Genomic DNA, 19,220 nt, shown 5'->3' with positions numbered 1-19,220 from the left:
ATCCTTCCGTCAGTATCTCATTGTCAACCATGGAATTATCTTTTATCATTTTGAAAATGAGGATCAGAGTATATACAGAAAAAAACATTTTAGGTCTTATTGTGAAATTGATCTTCTCAGAGAGTTTCATTTTCCCCTGGAAAGCAGTGTCATTTTATACAATGACAAAAAATTAAATGAAAACACATAAAACTGTAGTATTTTGTAGTTCATTTAAATTAAGAAAGTTAAGTGAAGGACTTGCATTTTAAGATTTTTTTGCAAGGAGACAGTGGGGGGAGTCAACAACTTCACTTTGAGACAAGTCCTGTCCTTTTTGAACCTGTGCCATTTCACAACTCAATTGGGGTTCAGCTTTAATGATATATTAAATTATTACATTCAATGTAGACAGAGAGAGAGAGCGAGAGAGAGAGAGAGAGAGAGGAAAGAGAGGCTTAGGCAGCATGAGGTGTAGGCCTTTTTCCAAGAAAGCATGCTAATAAGGCCTCCTTAATCTGCAGAAACAGTTTGATGCGCATGCGTGCCACACACCTACAACATGACTCAAACATTATAGTTTTCTCTTGCCTACACAGACCCTACACCATACACGCCCAACCTAAAAATGACAAGAGGGAGAATAAAACATAAAACAAGAAGGAAACTGGGATATTTCCGTCTGTGTGAATGCAACCTGATTCAGCTTTAATCTGGAGGAAGAGTGGGATATACACTGACGCCTGATAGATTAGGGCCTGAACGCTTCTCTCTCTGTCCTACTCTGCAACAGAAGGGCCCTGCTAGCAAATCCCGAGCTTTAAAGCAGAGGAGTTTCGGGCAGCTTATGATGTAATCATGGCCTTGTCTGTCACGGCAGGGAACGTGGGGGAGCTGCAGAGGAGAGTGTGGGGCTTATTGAGATTTCTGGCAACTGAAACATTGGAAAATGCAGAGAAATGTAGCATTCCCAAACAAAAAAAAAGGGAGAGATAAGGTTGTAAAGTTGTAACCAGTGAAACCCAGAAGTTCTGTCATAAAGCTCTATGTGTTCCCTTTACTATTATGGAAGAGGCGGGAAAAGGCCCTTGGTTTCACAAGTCACAGGTAAGGTTTAAGTCAAGAGTGACAAGTCTATTTCAAGCCCCACTTCACAAAGCCTGAGGATTGAACAAGTCATTAAATGCTCTTCATACACTTCTATGCAACTGATATTTTTGACGCCATAATATTTATTGTATTGGACCATGATGAATCCCCAACAATTTTAGGGTATTGATATGAACTGACATGTCGTGTCTCAAGGGTTCACGCTGGCAAAGATGTTTAGCCCTTAGCTGCCATAAGTCATAGCTGACAAACATTCACTTCAACATACTTTTTTCTCTTTTCATCTTCCGCTCTGCACCGGTGAAGGGATTTGATTCCGTCAGACTGATAGACAGTTGATATGTTGCACACTTCTGAGCAGCAGCATTTTTGACGTCTATGCTTGGAGAGCGTATCATTCGAAACTAAAGGCTCAAGTGCAGGTCAAGTCTTTTTTTTTTAATTCGTCATGTAGTCATGTTTTTGGTATTCTGACAAATGTAAACACAATATTCACTGCTGTAGCTCTGTTTTGGTCTCTACCAACTAGTGAGAAAAATGTCTGAGTCTATCTTTCCAGATACTCAACAGGGATTGTACAGTGGCTTTATTATCTTTTTTTTTTTTTTGCGGTATTTGGCCGCCTATAGTGGTTGATAAGGACTGAGGGAGACTGAGCCATACATTAAAAAAAAAATGCAATATATAAAACCCAAAATACATAGCTAAGGGTGCTCTTATCGCATGTAAACATTTGATTCAGTGTTAATATATTAAAAGTATATGTTAAAACATTGACTAATATAGATTTAACAATTCATGTATTCCTTGATGGGTAAAGCTTCTGGATGAACAGTGTACTAATAACCAAGAGAGAAACAATATGAATGGTGAACAGCAGCCCATCTATTTGACTTTATTTTTTTAAATACACAAGTTTGGTGAGAGTTGAACCAACTGTTACAGCTGCATCGAACTAAGTTGATTCTTGGCGAGCAATTTTTTTTTGTCATAAGATTTAAAGAAATGCTTTTTTTTGTTTGATATTTGCATCACAAATAATGCAGTTCCTTTCCAAGTATGACCAACTTCCTGTGATATACAAAGCGATGCAGACCACCATGTCCTAAGTGACATACAAAGGAGTTCATGTTAAAAAATAACATACCAAGGGGTGCTCCTATCCATGCACTGTAAATAAATGGATTTTGTAGACAAAATGGCTGCTTCAAGAAGTCAGCTCAGCAATCCAGCAGTAAAAAAAACACCTTGATGTATATCCTGAGTCTTCACAAATCTTGGGATGCGCATGGACAATGGTAAAACAGCACAGGGAGAAGCACACAACATGACCGTATTTCAACATAATATTTTATCATCTAATGCGAGACAAATGTCTGGGAGTGTCTGCAGCTCAGAGTTTTAGGTGAGCTCAGGTGGAAAGAGTGAAATTTAGAACAATGAACGAGGATATTGGAAACAGAAAGGAGTGATTTCTGACTATGGCACTGAATTGTAAATGTATCCCTAAACTCAACAAGTCGAGCACATAGATGATACAGAAAATCCAGAATAGTGACAGTTAACACACTCTGGGTGAAGCAGTGGTGGCTTTCCTCCCGGGCTTTTTGGTTCATCTTTGTTTTAAGTAAAGGTTAATTGTAAAGAAATAAATACTAAATACCCAACATCACAGAGCTAAAAAAAAACCAAAACAAAACCATGAAGCTGAATGGGAAAAAAAAAAAATTACATCAACAAAAGCAATATCTTTACATAGTAAACACAATGCATTGATAACTCACTTTTACCTCCCCTGCGGATGTAAATTTAAAAATATATCTGACATTGTACACAGCATGATGTCTTGGAAAACAGTAGGATAAAGAAATCTCCACGGTGGCCATTCAGTGCCTTCCACCTCTTCCAGGGTCCTCACTGTCACTGCTCCAGGGTCACGACCTCCACCGCCTGGCCGTCCAGAGTGACAGTGTTGTCTATGCGCGTGGCTACAGGTGCCATGGCAACCTGGACTGGCCGGTTGCCCTGTGCGAGGCTGGTCACCACAGTCTGGTACATGCTGACTGGGATCTGGACCAGACCTGAGGAAAAGAGGCGGGACATTTTTGATTTAGGCACACAGCAACGGCAGCGTTAATCATTCCGGGCAAGGATCAACTTCACGGAACTTTTTTTGCTATCAAGAGACAGCAAATTAAAAAAAAAAAAATCGACAACAATTCTGATTCTGAAGTTTTTAATAGTTAAAGTAATTTACTAACCAACATTTGCTCAAATAAGAATATTTGTTGTTTTCTGTTTCTGATGTCATTTTGAATGTAATTCAGTTTTGGACCGTTTGTCTAGCAAAAGAAGCCATTTTAAGATATTGCTTTGGGCTCACAGAACTTGTGAAGGATTTCTCACCATTTTCTGACATTTAATAGATAAAATGATCAATCAAAAAATTATCCACAGATAAACTGATAATTAAAATAACTTTTAGTTCCAAGCTGGGGTTTTGGAGAGTGGACAAAACAAGCAATTCGAAGACATCAACTTAGATTCTGGGAAACAGTACTGTGACTTCTTCGCTAATTGATGATACTTTATAGACTAACACAATAGATCAATTGAAAAGAGAAATCAACAGATTAATTAAAAAATGAAAATAATCATTAATTGTACACCCAGCACTAACAAATACTGCTCATTTAGTCTTTGGCCAGAGGAAATTTTGGTGTCGGTACAGTCCAGGTAGCTGTCTGTGACAGGAGGCAGCCATGTTACAGAGACGGCATTTCCGAACAATGGTCCAATTGAACATCCTTAGCTTGCTTCCCCCATGCTCAGCTGTGTGTGCGTGTGTGTGTGTGTCTCTGCCTGTAAGGATTATTGCTACAGTCACGTGGGCCTCTGCCCCACCCTGCAAGCTGTCACAGTGTCACAGGCAGGCAAGAAGGTCAGTGCGAAGGGATGGCAGTGGCTCATGCGCGCTTACTGCGAGGTAGCTGGACAGTGAACGCACCAAATACGAATTTCACATGAAATCTTTCAGATACATACGTAAGCTGACAAAGGGCTACTTTCAAATATATTTTAGTCCCTACAATATTTAAAGATTTTTTTTAAGAGTAAAAAATAAACGGTGCATCATTGTTTTCATCTTAAGGTCCCCCAAAATACAATAAGGCCCATTTTGTAAGGTTGTTAATTGTTGGTCCTTTAATATGGGGTCTTGCTAAGCCCACTCGCTGCTGATTTGTGACAGGTTTAAGTTGTGCTGGTGCAGGTAATTGTGCTGGCGGTGATTGCGGAGGAGGGCTTAGGGAACGGGGCATTGGCCCGGCGACGTGACGTACAGACACAGCACAGTCACTGAGTGAAGTGCCTCCCTCGGCCACTCGAACATGGTTACTAAGATGTTAAGGGCTGTGCCTGGTGTGGCCATGTAATGTGTGTGTGTGTGTGTCTGCATGCTTGTGTCAGTGAAGGGTCGCTACACAAGCCAATCAGCGCTGTCTGGGCCAGTGCACTTCAAACGGTGCTCTCCACTTCTGCGAATCACTACACTGATTAGCTAAGGTCAACAGTCGTGAGAAGGACTGGCTTTGGCAGCTCCATTAGTTGTTTAAGTGAGCTATTGCAGCCAAATGACCCCTTAGGAAGCAAGATGTCAAACAACAAAGGCTGCAGATGTTAGATTTGAATAAATCTAACATTTTAACTTTACATTACTTCACAATTTTGCATTAATTTACAAACTTTAAAATTTACATTAGTGTACAAATGTGCAAATATAGACTGGCCCATTGTACATATTTTTGCATTTCCACAATGTTTTAGCATGTGCTTTCTGGTCTGGCCCTTTTTTCATTTGGACATGTAAGCTTCTATCTTTTAATTAAGTATTTTATGACACTTTCTGCGAAGACATTGGAAATGGACTTGGACTGATTTTATAAACAAGTAAAATATTTCAGCCAATAGAAACCCCCAAGGGATACCCATTTTGGAAGCAAACTCCTGCCATCTTCATAGCATATTTGGTTTCTGTTCTTGCTCTTTTTAACCATAAACTACTTTATAGCAAAGCTCTCCCTCAGGGGACATGTGTGAAAGTACTCATTCACACAACAATTCAGAGCCACTTCTCCAAATGTCTGATTATACACTCAACTGTATGAGCTGGGTCCTAAAACTGGAAGCCTACTTTAGGCAAAAAAGCATCAACAAGTCTCCTGCAAAGCAGTGATACGAGACAAAAGACTGAATTGTGGTTTAATGTAAACTAGTAAGAAAAAACTGCTTTGGTGCATAAAGACATGCTTCACTTGTGCTGTTCAATCTACTAATGAAGGGTATAGACATTAAGAGGAAGAGATGGAGACACATAGGGATGTACATATTGTCTGAATTTACAGAAGGCCAATATTCATGTATATAGCGACAGCATATGTGTGTGCATGTATATAGACAAGCAAGGGAACCTGGGGTCGTGTGCTGACAGCTGGCCCAGTGATTAGACCATGGACTGATAATGGAGTGGATCAAAGCTCTTTAGGAGGGCCCCTGAGGGACCTGCTGATGCCCCCGGGACTAGTGTACTTTGTATAAGTGTGTGTTTGTGTGTGTGTGTGTATTTATACCATTGCAGCGTGGCACTGATTAGAAGAAATCACGAGGAACAAGATTGACAGCTTGACAAGACTTGTGTTTAGCTAAACCTTTGAATTTGGGTGTTATGATTAATTTATCGTATCATTACACTGATTATAAATAAGCATGACTCAAAGAATCAATATGCTAAAAGAAACGATTGAACTGAATGTTTCAGCAATAAATCAACCTGAAAGGTAAATAATGAATAAATATAAAAATACTATCAATATATAATAATAACGCATCAAACCATGGTTTATTTGACTTGATTGACAACTCATTGACAAGCTGTAGCTCTACATCCAACCCTGAGGATATTAACTGAACTTCTGCTTAAAATGATTGCTAATGCAGTGCATGCAGTATGCATGTAAGGAGGTGGGCGATAAGGGTCATGCAGCTAACGTAGCATTACAAAAAAAAAAAAAAAAAAGGGGAGTACCGCTAAAAGATACACACAAAAAACACACAATCTCTCACATCAGCACAGAGTAGATTAGAGCGTAGGAGCTCAGAGGCCTCACCGCAGCGCTACTGCAGGAGAGCTTACACATAGTAAGACTAATTAGAAATGCCATTGGCTGGGGAACACACACAAGTACCAATTAGAAAAGATAAAGACTGATAAAAGCATTCTCATGTATGTTGTTGTATATACATTTGTCACAATAGAAAAAATCTGTTACAAAATATCCCAAATTTATTTTTGAGTGAACATCTGAGTCGCCTAAAATTGGAAGAAATAAAGAGTTGTCTTAAGGTTTGCAGCTGTTATCATGTTTTCATTTTCATATTTATCAGCTGGCTAATTTCAATATGAGTTAAAAAAAAATGTTTAATCCAAACAGATTCCATGGTGGGAAGAGACTAGTCCAACTGATAACTGATGAAAAAGAATTTTGGAGGGGTTCCCAAGCCTTTTATTGTCAAAAACTTCCATATACACCACAGTCCCCAATTAAATTATCATCTCAAGCAACAGGAAACATAACAAAAGTGAGCTTATACTATATATAGCACTACAGTATGTAAATACTGTCATTTGAATTGTATATTGCTTGCTGTCTCAGTGCTCGTCGCGCTGAGGATAACATTATAGATACCTGTGGCATCCTGAACCCCGGCTAGTGCCCCAACAGCAGCTGCCGTCTCTGCCAGGACAATCTGCCCTCCGCCTTGTAGAGTGGCTTCTGCCAACGTCGCTACAGCATGGGCTGCTGCCTCACTGCAACACGCACACACACACACACACACAATACATACTGTGAAATAAGGTCTACAATATGTAAAAACATAGGAATGCAAATAAGAGACATACACACACATAAGATGGATGTATATATTAGGCTCCCAGATCCAATCTTTGGTATAAAGCCTAAAGGCGTGCGCACACGCACGCACACGCACACACACACACACACACACACACACACACACACACACACACACACACACACACACACACACACACACACACACACACACACACACACAAACGGTCTGTTCACAAAGGCAAGGGTTATTAGAGAGATGTGGGGTGAAGAGGTAGGAGTGTATGAGCTGTAAGAGGCTTTTCTAGTCTGGACTTATGGAGAATCTGTCACATCTCCCTAAACGCCAGGTGCTATGGGTCTAACAAAGCAGTTTTATTAACCAGATCCATCCAGTGGATTTACCACGAGCCAATTACCACACCAGCTTCGTTATGAACCAATGGAACTGTTCACAGCTTGGTTCATAATCACATCTGAGATAGAGATAAGGATGGACAGATAAGGAGGAGGAGGAGCTGAGAGAGTACAGACAGAGGCAGTAGACAGCAATGATGCATTCACACTTTGGCTGTATGTGGATGACACTCAACATGATGTTGTTCAGTAAGACACCTGACAACACTAGCATAAAATGTTTCTCCCTGAGCCCTGGTATGTTTAGCGGTACAAATTTTGAGCAATCAAAAAAAAAGCAGCAAAAATGAACCAGTTCTGAAACACAAAGTAATCACATCAATGCATATTTAATAATCAAGGCAATGGGAGAGGGGGCAATGGAAGGGCCTTACTAATTGCAGCTGACCGTGTCTGATAAATTTTGTCACACCTTATAGTGTCATTTTTGGTCCTAGTGTCAACACGGCAGAAAAGACAGCGAGAGGAAGAGGCTCTATTCTCCCTCTGGAGCTGGAAAACAGAGACAAAATGTTCCAGAGCCTGTGAGCAGAGAGCCCAGAGTAGCTCAGCACAGGTAAACAGCAGGAGGGGAGGGGAGGGAGGAGGAAGGAGGACTCAGGTGGGTGCAGGTAACAAGCCCCAATGGGACATACCCATACAGATCTGAAATTATTGCCTTGATAGTACTGCAGGGAAAAACCAGCTAACATCTCAGTATCTCGGTGAGTCTGCCTCATGAATTCGGCAACTTAAAGACCTTTAAGACCTTTGATGACAGCCTGAGAATCAGGAAAAACAAAATTGTAGATAGAGAAATGGCTATGACCGGCTACAGGTCTGCAGGTTTTCATTTAAAGATTTTCATTTGAAGATCTGCAACCTGCTGTATTCTTGTGTTGTAATCAGATCCTGCAGACAACTGGCCCTCCATGGGACATAGTTTAAGATCCCGTTGTAGGTCCCATCTGAATACAAGTGTGCGTGGCTGATTTCACTTCAGGGAAACAGTCAAACAACAACCCCTGCATGTGGTTTATTATAAGAGTTGCTGCAGTGGAGATATTAATGACAGATGAGAGTCTATATTGTGAATGAAAACATTTTAAGACTTTTCCACCAGCAAAAGGCCTGTTACTGAAGTGCCGATCGTACAGTGTATACTCAATGCTCACAGTATTTTAATTACAGGTTAGCGGTGATTGTATTTCAAACCTTTATTGACTTTGTCACACTAGTGTTCTTTATTAAACAAAATTAAACTGAGCCATTAGTAGTGGAAATATGCGGCTAACAACCAATTTAATGGCCGTGCACCATGCATGCTGTCGCTATAAAAGCTACGGGCTAATTAATTAGATGCTGAATCAGGATCAGTGGTAGTTTATTCTCATCCCCAGGGGACCCCAGTGACCTGCCCTCACAGTTGTCCCATTCTCGTCCAGTTGTTAGAGCTGCCTGTGCAATTATGGATTCTTCTTACGCTCTGCTGTGTTCGCTTGCCCCACCACCAGTAACTGAACACCCATGAGGGTTGTGTCAGTGAAAGCTAAACACAAAATCCTACAATATTTTTATATTTCCTGTTAAAAAAAAAAAAAAAAAGTGGTGAGGTGGTGCTGTCACCTCTTCTTTTCTTTTGCCAACGACCCAACTTCTGTCTCTGCCCTATTTACACATTTTTAAGTGTGGAGGAGTAACATTAATGAGCTGAGAATACTAGCCATAGATGTAATTAAGGTCTACTATAGGACTGATGTTCTCATTAAAATTCATGAGCGGGGTCCACTTTAGAAAGAGGATTAAGATTCTTCAAATGAGAACAATAACAGTGTACCTGAATATGATTGCTATGAAAACGAATATGAATTATTTCAAAAAGGTTTGCTAATTAGAGAAGTACATTTGAACAAATATCTTCCCCACCAAATCTCCCATGTACCTTTGCCTTCCTTGTTCTAATTCTATAACCCTTGAACCCTTTTTGTCATGTTTCCTTCCTCTGGGAAGTCAGGCTTAAGAGCCACCTCCATATTTTCAATATTTTGCCTTATATTTTCATGAAAATGCTGTTGACGTGTGACTTTGAAAGCCTAGCCCAGTCCCTTCCCCAAATCTCCAATATGTAATATTCAATTCTATCAGCATCACCTGTTGAGAGCCATTGTGACGGTGGCTCCAGGCTGGATCTCCTGACTGGCAGCTACAGCAGCTTCAGCCAGGGATGCTACTGCCTGCGTGGCCTCTGACGCTTGAGTGGTTTGGATTGTCATCTCGCTGCCCTGGAGGGTGGCCCAGTTCTGCTCCACCTGGAGAGAAATAATACGGTTTCATACAAAAAATACCTGCGCAAAAGCGCTGGGGCGATAAAGATTGTGTAAAAATTGTTGTTACTGGATTGTTGGTCTTCAGGGTTGTGTTTTGATTTCGTGGTGCTGAATGAACAGCTCCCATAGAGTGCTCTTAACCAAATCTAATTTGCAGCAGTATTCTTTATTTTTGTCACCGAGGCATTTGTGGGAACTTTCTCCAACTCTTCACAAGACTCGTCAAATCTATCAATTAATGCATTTGGGGAAATTAAGGATTGGTTGATTGATTTGATTTGGAGTTCATTACTACAATCAGGAGGAGTACACACTACCATGATTTTTATACCGTAGTTGCGTATAAAAAAGTGATTTAGAGGTGTGTGTGCGTGTGAATGCATATGGGTGTTACCTCTCCATCAGTCACGGTGGAGTAGTTAACCTGTGCCACCGTCACACCAGGCAGCTCTGAGGCATCTGCCAGAGTGGCAACTGTGTGTCCTGTGCCAACCTGTGTCCAGTCACAAAATACAGAAAGTGCATTAAACTTTAGAAAAACGAAATAAGATTTTGATTTGGCAACGTGCTCCTCAAGAGTATAAACGACCAAACAGCAAAGAAAATGTACCTGAATGAGCGAGACTGTTCCATCAGGGTTGTTGATGGTCTGTACCACAGTTTGTGAGGGCACAAGGTGAGCGATGCCCTGCGCTGTGGTCAGGTGGTGCTGGGTGGTGGTTGCCGTGGTTACCTGCTGGTCTTCAAAAGCATACAACAGATCCTCACGGCCATGCTGCTTGTAGCAGTTCTTCACAATGGTCCGCAATGCCTGTGTCCAAGACACCTGGGCAATAAAAAAATGTGAGTTAATGTGTGTAATTCTGATTTGAAGACTACTGAGACTGAATGCCAGAATACAGATTTTCTACTGTAAAATATAGAACTCTATACTGTATATACCAGGACACCATTTATGACTGAGATGGAATGGGATGAAAAGTTGTTTTAAAAGCAACTTTCCAATGACTGAAAAACACGGATTCTGAGTAGTTTAGTGCCACCTTGGGAGATAATCTACAAAAACAGACATGCCACCTCTTGGAAAATATTTACTATTTTATCACAAGTGTATAGTGTAGAAATTAAGACTTAACAAGAATAATTGTCATTTGAAGCAGAGTATTAAAAGTATTTTCCATGTATTTTACAGGGATGAACAAATTATCACTTCGTTACGGCAGTTTTTTATTCTCACCCTCTGTTTCTGCTCCTCTGTGCGTACGTCACTGCGGACGTTGGCCCAAGGGATGTCCTCAGGCCACCACACTGGCTTGCAGCTCTCTTTACCCCAGCCAGGCTTCCCTCGGCCTGTTGAGTACTTCAGCATCTCTGGGATGAACGCTCGCAGCTGGGCCTGAAGCAAAGGGCAGATGAACGGAGAAAAGAGATGATACAGACACCACAACTCCACAGTGGAGAGATGCATTGTCTCTCGCACAAACACACACACACACACACACACACAAACACACATGCCCTTGAGCAGGCAGCAGGAGGCGTGTATTGATCTCGTACCTGCTGCCGAGTGCTGAGGTGGCCAAGGCCTGAAAATAGAAACGGGCTTCCTAAAAGGAGAACAATGCTCTCATGTTTATTAACAGACCAATCTATGGCTTTGGCTCCAGCCTGATGTGTCAGACAGACACCATGAGAACATCAGGGGGAGTCCAACACAGTTCAGCAGTCAACCTGCCCCAGCAAAGGCTCCAGTACACTCAGCGTAGGTATTAATAAGGACAAGCGGGTCAATATGGTTAAGAAGAAAATCAATGTAAAAAAAAAACATTAGATTAACTTTGCTATCTTATGGACTTTTGAAGAGACTTGTCATTATGTCATTACTGTGTCTTTGCCCAACTGTATCAGTGGTTACTTGTCCCCTACATTTGAGTGTACCATTCACAAACAATGAACTAAGGGAGTCAAGCCTTTTTAGTGCAGGTTGCTAGAACTAAAAAAGGACTGTAATTGAGGGCTTGTTGCTTTGTGCTGAACTTACAAGACCAGCACATGGATAGCATGTATCATGACCTTTCTTATTATTGTATTGGTACAGTAGAGCCTGTTGTTTTCACTTGTTGTAAAATAGGAAATTAAATCAGTAGAGCCCGACTGATACTGGACTTCTAAGGACGACATATGAATTTATAAAATCCTACAAGAATATTTTGTTTTTTAAAGAATTGTGACCGAGATATGTAGTGAGTGATATTTTACAGTTGTAAAATAAGCTTTTTAAGGGTCTTGGCTTTATGTCTAAATTATCTAAAAATATTTGACATGTTTCTCTATTGCAGTTTGTTGTTACAAAAAATATGCCAATATGTTGTATAGGTGATAGGCTAATATAGACCAATGTATTGGCTCTATTAATCAGTGACTACTTTCTATTTTAAAAACTGGTGAAGAGAATAATGAAACAAAAATCATGGTGACATTTTATTTTTAAATTTCTTTCCTGCGAGTTTTATCACATTTTAAATATGTATTCATGTAATGGGCTGTCACAAATCCCACCTGTTTCATGTCAGCGCACAGAAAACCGAGTTTAACGTAGCCAGTTACCAGCTACTTGAAATCAGTTGATTCAAGAGCGCTGAGTTTATGCTTGGTTGACAGTTTATTAGAAAAACCTAGCTAAGACTACAGCTAATACAACAGCTCTACAACAAATCCTACCTTCATCAAGGTTTTAATGTTCAGCCTTTAGAAAGAGGTAATGATTCGCCTTTACGGAGGATGTAGTTTGCAGTGATATTGAACTGTAAAGAGGTCTAGTGTCTTTCATCACTAAAATAAATGGGATGAACTAGATTTAGCTAGGTGTACCTAATGCACTTGCAACTGACTGTAGATTTAATGAAACCAGATAACCCAAAGAGAGGTGACCATACACTCAATATATTTTGGATTGCTTTTGAGTCACGTGTGCTTCCCTGTGTCACGTGTGGTCTTGAGCTAATCTGACTTGCTCGCTATTGCTCAACCACCAGCGTACACAGTTTAGGTGACCGGTGAGTGGCATACATATTCACTCACCATCACATCAACACTTCCAGGACAGGCATACACTCGCACTCGCTGACAGGTTGGGGTGGGGTTTAGTGCCAATGTCCTCAGTGTCCTGGTAATATGCAAGCATCACCGAGGGATTATATTGCACAATGAGGCACTGCAGCGTCTGCCTGCCTTGACATCACGGGCTAAATTTGGTTTCCGGAGGAAATAAATCCCTCCCTCCTCCCCCTTTAGACCCCCTCTTCTAACTCGCAATCACACCAGTACGTAAGTTCCTCAGTGCATCACATAAAGATATGTGACAAAATGGATCTCGAAGGGAAATGGGTGGTCAATACTTTATCACAACAGCTTTGGAAAAATAAAGACCGCATCCAGTAGCTGCTGTAAAGGGGCTTCACTTCAGCCAACACTGGGCTGACGACTTGGATTAGCCCAGGAAATAAGGACTCGGTACCTTGCAATTCCACCTGTGGCTGGTGTGGATGTATGCGGATGCATGTGTGCATGGCCAGATGGCCTAATTACAGTGGCTAGTGAGTTAAGTGGCATGTTGTCCTGGCACCCACCACCCCACCCCCAAATCCTAATCCTCCAAGCAATGGTCCAATCAGCATTTAGGAAGGCGGCTATGTTGCCGGGTCCCTGGCCCTAACAAGGCTTGGGGGTAATTATGGGCTCAGGCTAGTCCCAGGATCACCTGCTGCAGATGCTCCATATATTGGACTGGCCAGGGCCTCGGCCTGTGTCACTAAACCTCACTTGGGATTTCTTCAGCTGCACAAAACCTACTGCAGATGTCTGCATAGAAGACAATAGGGCCTTCCCAATACGGATCAGGAGAACTAAGTTTGAATTAGCTCGCTTTCATCGAAGAGCTCTCATTTTCATGCTTTCCCTTTCCAAAGTTCAGCAACTTTTCCCGGAGGGACCGGACAACATCCTGTCTCCAACACATGGCACACATATACCTCTGAAAACACCCACCCACATCATTCCACCTGGCTTGGCCAAGCTGAGTGAGGCAACAGGTAACTCATGATAAATCTCATCCTTCAACCTCCAGAAAAACAAGCACCAACTAACACCTGCCCTCCAAGGACTTCTCTAGCCCTGGGATTGGCTACCGTGCTCCCAGGGCTGAGGAACGTCTCTGAGGGCCACTGTCATGCTGGCTACTCTGATGATGATCCAGAGAATGCGTCAGCATCGCTGGGACGGTAGAGTAAACAACCCGGGATCCCTTGGGTGATGAGAGGACCCAGGCTGCCAATGGTGCTAATGCTGCAGTGAAAGGTCTACCAAGTGCAGTCTACTCTGCACCTCCTCTCACTGGTACCACAGCCTATTTACAAAGAGAGGAGGCTTGGCTTGTTTTCAGATGTAGCCACTACTTACGCATCAGGCTTACTGAATGGCTGAATTCCAACGCGTGAATCAAACTCCTCTCGTGACACCGATGGACACGCAAAAACAAAATGAGCGCCTGACCTTGATGCATATAGCTACCTAAGTTCTTGTTCACAACATACATAAAACAGTCTGTGACTCTGATTTGTTGCCAACTGGTGCCCTCTGCTGGGAACAACGACGTTGTGTCTGTGTCTTAAACACCCAAAGAGAGTTCTGAATATGTCAATTTCTACAAAGGAGCAGCTGTAGACTGCTGGATAAATGACTTTGTTTTATTTGAGAAGGTTGAACCATAAGAGATTAGCAGGGAGAGTGCTGAGGCTGACCTGGGTCATCTTGTCCACAGAGACAGGGATGCCATCAATGGTGAGGGGAGGCAGCTCTGAGGCCAGCTCCCCACCTGCAGGGGCATGTTCAGCCAGAGCGTTCTCCAGATCCTCCAACATCATGCTCTTATACTTCCTCACCTGGAGGATAGAAAGACAGTTGCCGTACAGTGTTTCAGTTTAGTGTTGGAACTATTTGTTTCTTATCAGTTAAATCAATATAAAATTGCATTGACTCCAATTTGGATGATCATTTAATCGTTTAGGTTCCTTATCAGGTAAAAATACCAAACATTTGCTTATCAGCGTCTTTACAAACACAAAAAATGTCATGCCTTTCTCTGTTTTATAGCATTCTAAATCAAATTTTTTTTTCTTTTAATGCCGTTGGTCAAACTTAGAAAATAATTTAAAGATGCAAATTTAGATGTGGTAATTTATGACGGACGTCTATCAGTATTTTTGACGTCCAGAGTAAATGATTATTGATAACCGGAGATGTGAAGAGAGGATAAAAAATAGCAGGCAACAATGAAAATGCAATACATCCAAGATGTATTGTGGAATATACCTTAAAATTTCAAAGTGCATACCCATGAATAGAAACACATTAGAGGCATGTACGGCAGTCGGCTTTTTTCTTTTTTTTAATGAATGAAGTAATGAATACAATTCTTTTGGTTTGCAAGATTATCCTCTCCAAGCAGGAAAATGTTTGGCAAGAATGTTGCATGTTGTAATTGTGCAGCAGATGTGGTCAACCTGCTGACTCTTACACTCACCACATTCTCCAGAGGAGCAGCACCAAAAACCTTGAACACTGGGTTGGGTTTGGAGGGAGAAATACACAGCACTATGGCCTGCTGGCCCACTCTGGTGGTGTACTCATCTAGTGTAGCTCTTAGTTTCCTGTAAGCATACACCGGCATTTATTGTCTGAGACAGAGTAAAAGCAACTGAGTACAACGCCAACTGTGTCTGAGAGTAAACTGTGATCTCGGGTGCTGAAAGTGACATTTTTGGCTTTGTAGCTGCTGAAGGGCAATACGTGGCAGAGGGAGAAGGGAGAAGTTGTTTCCTTGGTGTTTAAAGCTCACCTGAGCAGACGGGTCTGCTGTCTCTTGCGGATGGAGGGGTTGGATTCAAAGATATGAGGCCTCTTTCTTTTCTTACCAGTTGCCACGGCAGCAGCAGCTGCCATGCCCACTGGCCCTGAGAAAAGAAAAAAAAAGACAAACTTGTGTACTTGCAAAGCTGCGGACATGTAATCTGAATGAACACAATACTGTATGTTGTGTATGACTGCAGTTGTGAAGTTTTAACAAGCTGCTTAAAAGTATAGCCTTAGTGGTTGTTATTATTCGTCTCTTTTGATTTGATTTTGAAATTTGTTTTTGAAGAGATGAAAGTGAGGTTTAAAAGGGAGCTGAGTTGCAACTGCAGCTCACTGGCACCATTTGGTTCCGCGTCAACTCGAAGAGGCAAAAGACGGTAAGGTGTTGTCAGGAACTTGACAGGAGGCAACATAGAGTTGCACTGCCTCCACAAAACAGTGCACTGGCACCACCTGTTGTTCAGTTAAAAACATTACACCAAAAACAATCCCCATAAGGTCTCTCTTGTTTTGAGCTGATGACCTTTTTTAGTCCCTGGTCTGTGAAAAAAAAAAAAGATGCAGCTTCACCGACTCACTGTTAATGATAAATAATATCAAAACACCAAAAAATACAAAGAACCTCACAAAATTTTAAGTTTCTGCCAAACTCCCTAGGTGTTATTCAATGGCACCTATCAAATACATCCCACTCCCATTCATTTGAAACAACAAAATATTCAGTTTCTCCCTACTGGGTAGAGTCTAGACTTACCTGCGGCAGCCAGGTGGGCAGTGACCTCATCTGTGCCGGCCGAGTTGAGGATGTCCGTGTCGTCATAAGGGTCATCATCTGGTGAGGACGTGGAGTCTTCCTCAGCACTCATCATGGATGTTTCAGTGAAGGTGGCCACATGTACCTGTACACAGTAGTGAACCAGGTAAAATGGGTTTAGATTTTTAAACAAAACACCATGGCACAGATATCCAACCGAGGTGTTAGGGCTTCTGGTTCAGTCTAATGATCTATCTAGCTGCTAAAATAGTTCAAACATCCTGTGAAAAACTGAACTTGAGATAATGACTGCCTCTCCTTCCTTCCCGGTTTTCCACTGTGTAATTATTATGCTTATAGTGCACCTGCTGGACCTGTTGGCTGACGGCGCTGGCCTCGATGGTGGTCATGTGTTCTGTCTGGTGAACTGTGTGCTCCTCCATTATTGGCCGCCTAGTCTACACAGCTAGATCAACGGTACAGTGACTGAGGAGAGAAAAAGGAAGAGATGCAGCATAAGATAACGATAGGAACTGTTTTACCCCCATATGGTGCATGACTATATTTCATCTATTCATTAGCACAGAACTTGTATGGGAGTACACAGCTTAGCAGACACATATTTTGCATACACACAATGATATAACATGTACTACCAGCTGTCCTCACAATCTATTATTTATGTTAAGATGTGCATACAATCATAAACAATCATGACACCATAACGATGTATGCTGATCACCAACAAACTCAAACTAATGATAAAAATTAAAGTATGTAGTTTGACATTATTGGAATAAAAGCCAATAAAAAAAAAAAAAAAATCAAAAATACTGCCTGGTACCTTAATCATTAGAGACAATGCATGGAGTTGTTAAAACCTCAAGCAATGTAAAATAAACTGTCACCATGCAAAGTTGCCATCATAATTTATTTTCACAGTAGGTTCTAGTACATTAGAGCCCAATGGTGATCATTCTCCCTCTCATCTTTGTGCCTCTCATCTGAGTTCACTGGTGGCACCACTGCTGTTCTGCCCCTAGAGGGCGCCACATCGCATGAACAGGAAGCTTCATTTAGAAAGACATAACTTTAATCAAAGCAAGAAAGTAAAGTTGCACTGTCCAGTTTATTATGTCTTAAATCATAGGTCTTACAAGAGATGGACGTGCAAGACATGTATCCAACACAGCAATATATATTCCCTAGCAATACTTAGATACATACCATAGTTTCATAGTTTTGACTGAAAGGGAACTTCTGATAGTAAAAAAGTAAAGTGTAAACGCTGTGTCAGGAAGGGTGTCTGCATATTCATTGGTGAACTGCATCTGTGTGTGGAGTGCAGTGATATTACAGTCGGAGGAGGAGGAGGGAATTAAAAAAAAAAAAAATGACTCATACAATAGGGTTCAAATAAACACTTAAAAACTTACACATAAAATATGCTCTGTTCACTTGGAAATCCATGGTGCAATCTACACATGGTCACTCTAGACAAGCTTTTTGAATGAAATGAACCACTGAAGCAGTTTAATGGGGAATAACTTGTTCACTCAATTCATAGTGGCGGGTGATTTATGACAAATATTTATTTGAGTAGGTCTGTTCGATACACGATTGTTTTCTCTTTAAAAAAAAAAAAAAAAAAAAAAAAGACTTAGACAGGAACGTGGACACCTACCAATAAAAACATTGCAAAGCACTAAGGAGTACAAATTCTGTCGTTAAAAACAGCCAGGCATGTTTATTTGCACCTAATATCCCCTGTGCGAACTACATGAACGATAGCTGCTGATATGATCAATGGGCAGATGAACGAATCGGTGCAGCACTCAATTATAACGTTGGTGTATAATCTTATCAATGGCTTGAAATGGCAGTAATTTTCCACAGCACCTAGTAAGTAAACATAACTACCTGTATTACACAGGTAACACTGAGGCTCAAGCGTTACGGTGCTCTAATGCCAGCCGACTTGCCGGTTGGTTGACAACGACTGCCCAACCGAGCTAAGCTAGCAATGCCCTACATTTTGGCTAAATAGCTAGCTAGCTAACCATTTGGCGGTGTAGTTTCGGCCATCTGAATGGACATTAACTGGGATCGAGAAGAGCAGCCGTTTTGTCGACGACCCGACGCCGAGCACACATTAATTCAGTGTGTAGTGAAAGGTAAACGTTGGGAACGCAGCGGCCAGCATGAAACCCGCGCAATATGAAACAAAAACAGAGCGCTACGACAGGCCCGGCGGCCTGCGTCTCATCCACAGCTACTCTACTCTATCTGAGCTTGTTGTCGATACGCGCCTAAGAACATGATTACCCACAAAAAGCCACATATGTATCACAATCCCGCTCCAGTCAACATCTAAACAATCTACGTCTATCACCCCAGCGCTGCCGGGTTCGATGATGCGGCTGCGCCGGGGCTGAAATAGATGGAGATTGCGCGGTAGGGCACTAACCTCAGAGCGGCTGCGCTACTTCGGGCCTGCGCCGTACAGTGGGGATGGAGCCGAGCTCTAATGGAGGACAGAGGGGAGCCAGCAGCAGACACAACGAACAGACCGCACACAACACTGTTCTGCACTAGTGGTGCCTTCAGGTGCCGCTCCTGAGTTTCACACTGCCAGAGTCGCAGTCATACAGTTTATCGCCCACGTTCTTGCGCTTATAGTCAAAACCGTAAGCACGGGCGGGCACTAAAACACTTTTCTTGATGGCCAGTGTTTCGTTTGTTTGGTTTCATTAAAATGACACAGTTTATATATGGTGATGACACATCGCGGGGTCTTGATGACCTGCCAGAATGGCCACATGTGTTCTT

General features: G+C 41.8%; 1 protein-coding gene across 2 annotated transcripts; it reads right to left on the bottom strand.

Moving 5' to 3' along the window:
- Nucleotides 1–1,952: 1,952 nt before the first annotated feature.
- nrf1 (nuclear respiratory factor 1) lies at nt 1,953–19,095 on the bottom strand. 2 transcript variants are annotated; one of them, XM_040151577.1, is made up of 12 exons: nt 18,859–19,095; nt 16,766–16,877; nt 16,392–16,536; nt 15,621–15,735; nt 15,306–15,432; nt 14,524–14,664; nt 10,962–11,120; nt 10,335–10,550; nt 10,119–10,217; nt 9,549–9,706; nt 6,834–6,955; nt 1,953–3,170 (listed from the first exon to the last, which is right to left on the bottom strand). In XM_040151577.1, exons 2-12 carry the CDS (start codon nt 16,832–16,834, stop codon nt 3,010–3,012), a joined length of 1,512 nt encoding a protein of 503 aa, XP_040007511.1. In that variant the 5' UTR covers nt 16,835–16,877; nt 18,859–19,095; the 3' UTR covers nt 1,953–3,009. The 2 variants fall into 2 exon arrangements, with proteins under 2 accessions (XP_040007511.1, XP_040007510.1); XM_040151576.1 differs by having other exon boundaries at nt 16,757–16,877; nt 18,859–19,087.
- Between the last annotated feature and the right edge of the window lie 125 nt (nt 19,096–19,220).

Source organism: Xiphias gladius, chromosome 2, assembly GCF_016859285.1.
Source record: "Xiphias gladius isolate SHS-SW01 ecotype Sanya breed wild chromosome 2, ASM1685928v1, whole genome shotgun sequence".
In the NCBI taxonomy this organism is placed as follows: Eukaryota; Metazoa; Chordata; class Actinopteri; order Istiophoriformes; family Xiphiidae; genus Xiphias; species Xiphias gladius.
The sequence above is the reverse complement of the archived record's forward strand: the minus strand, read 5'-3'. Positions and strand labels throughout refer to the sequence as shown.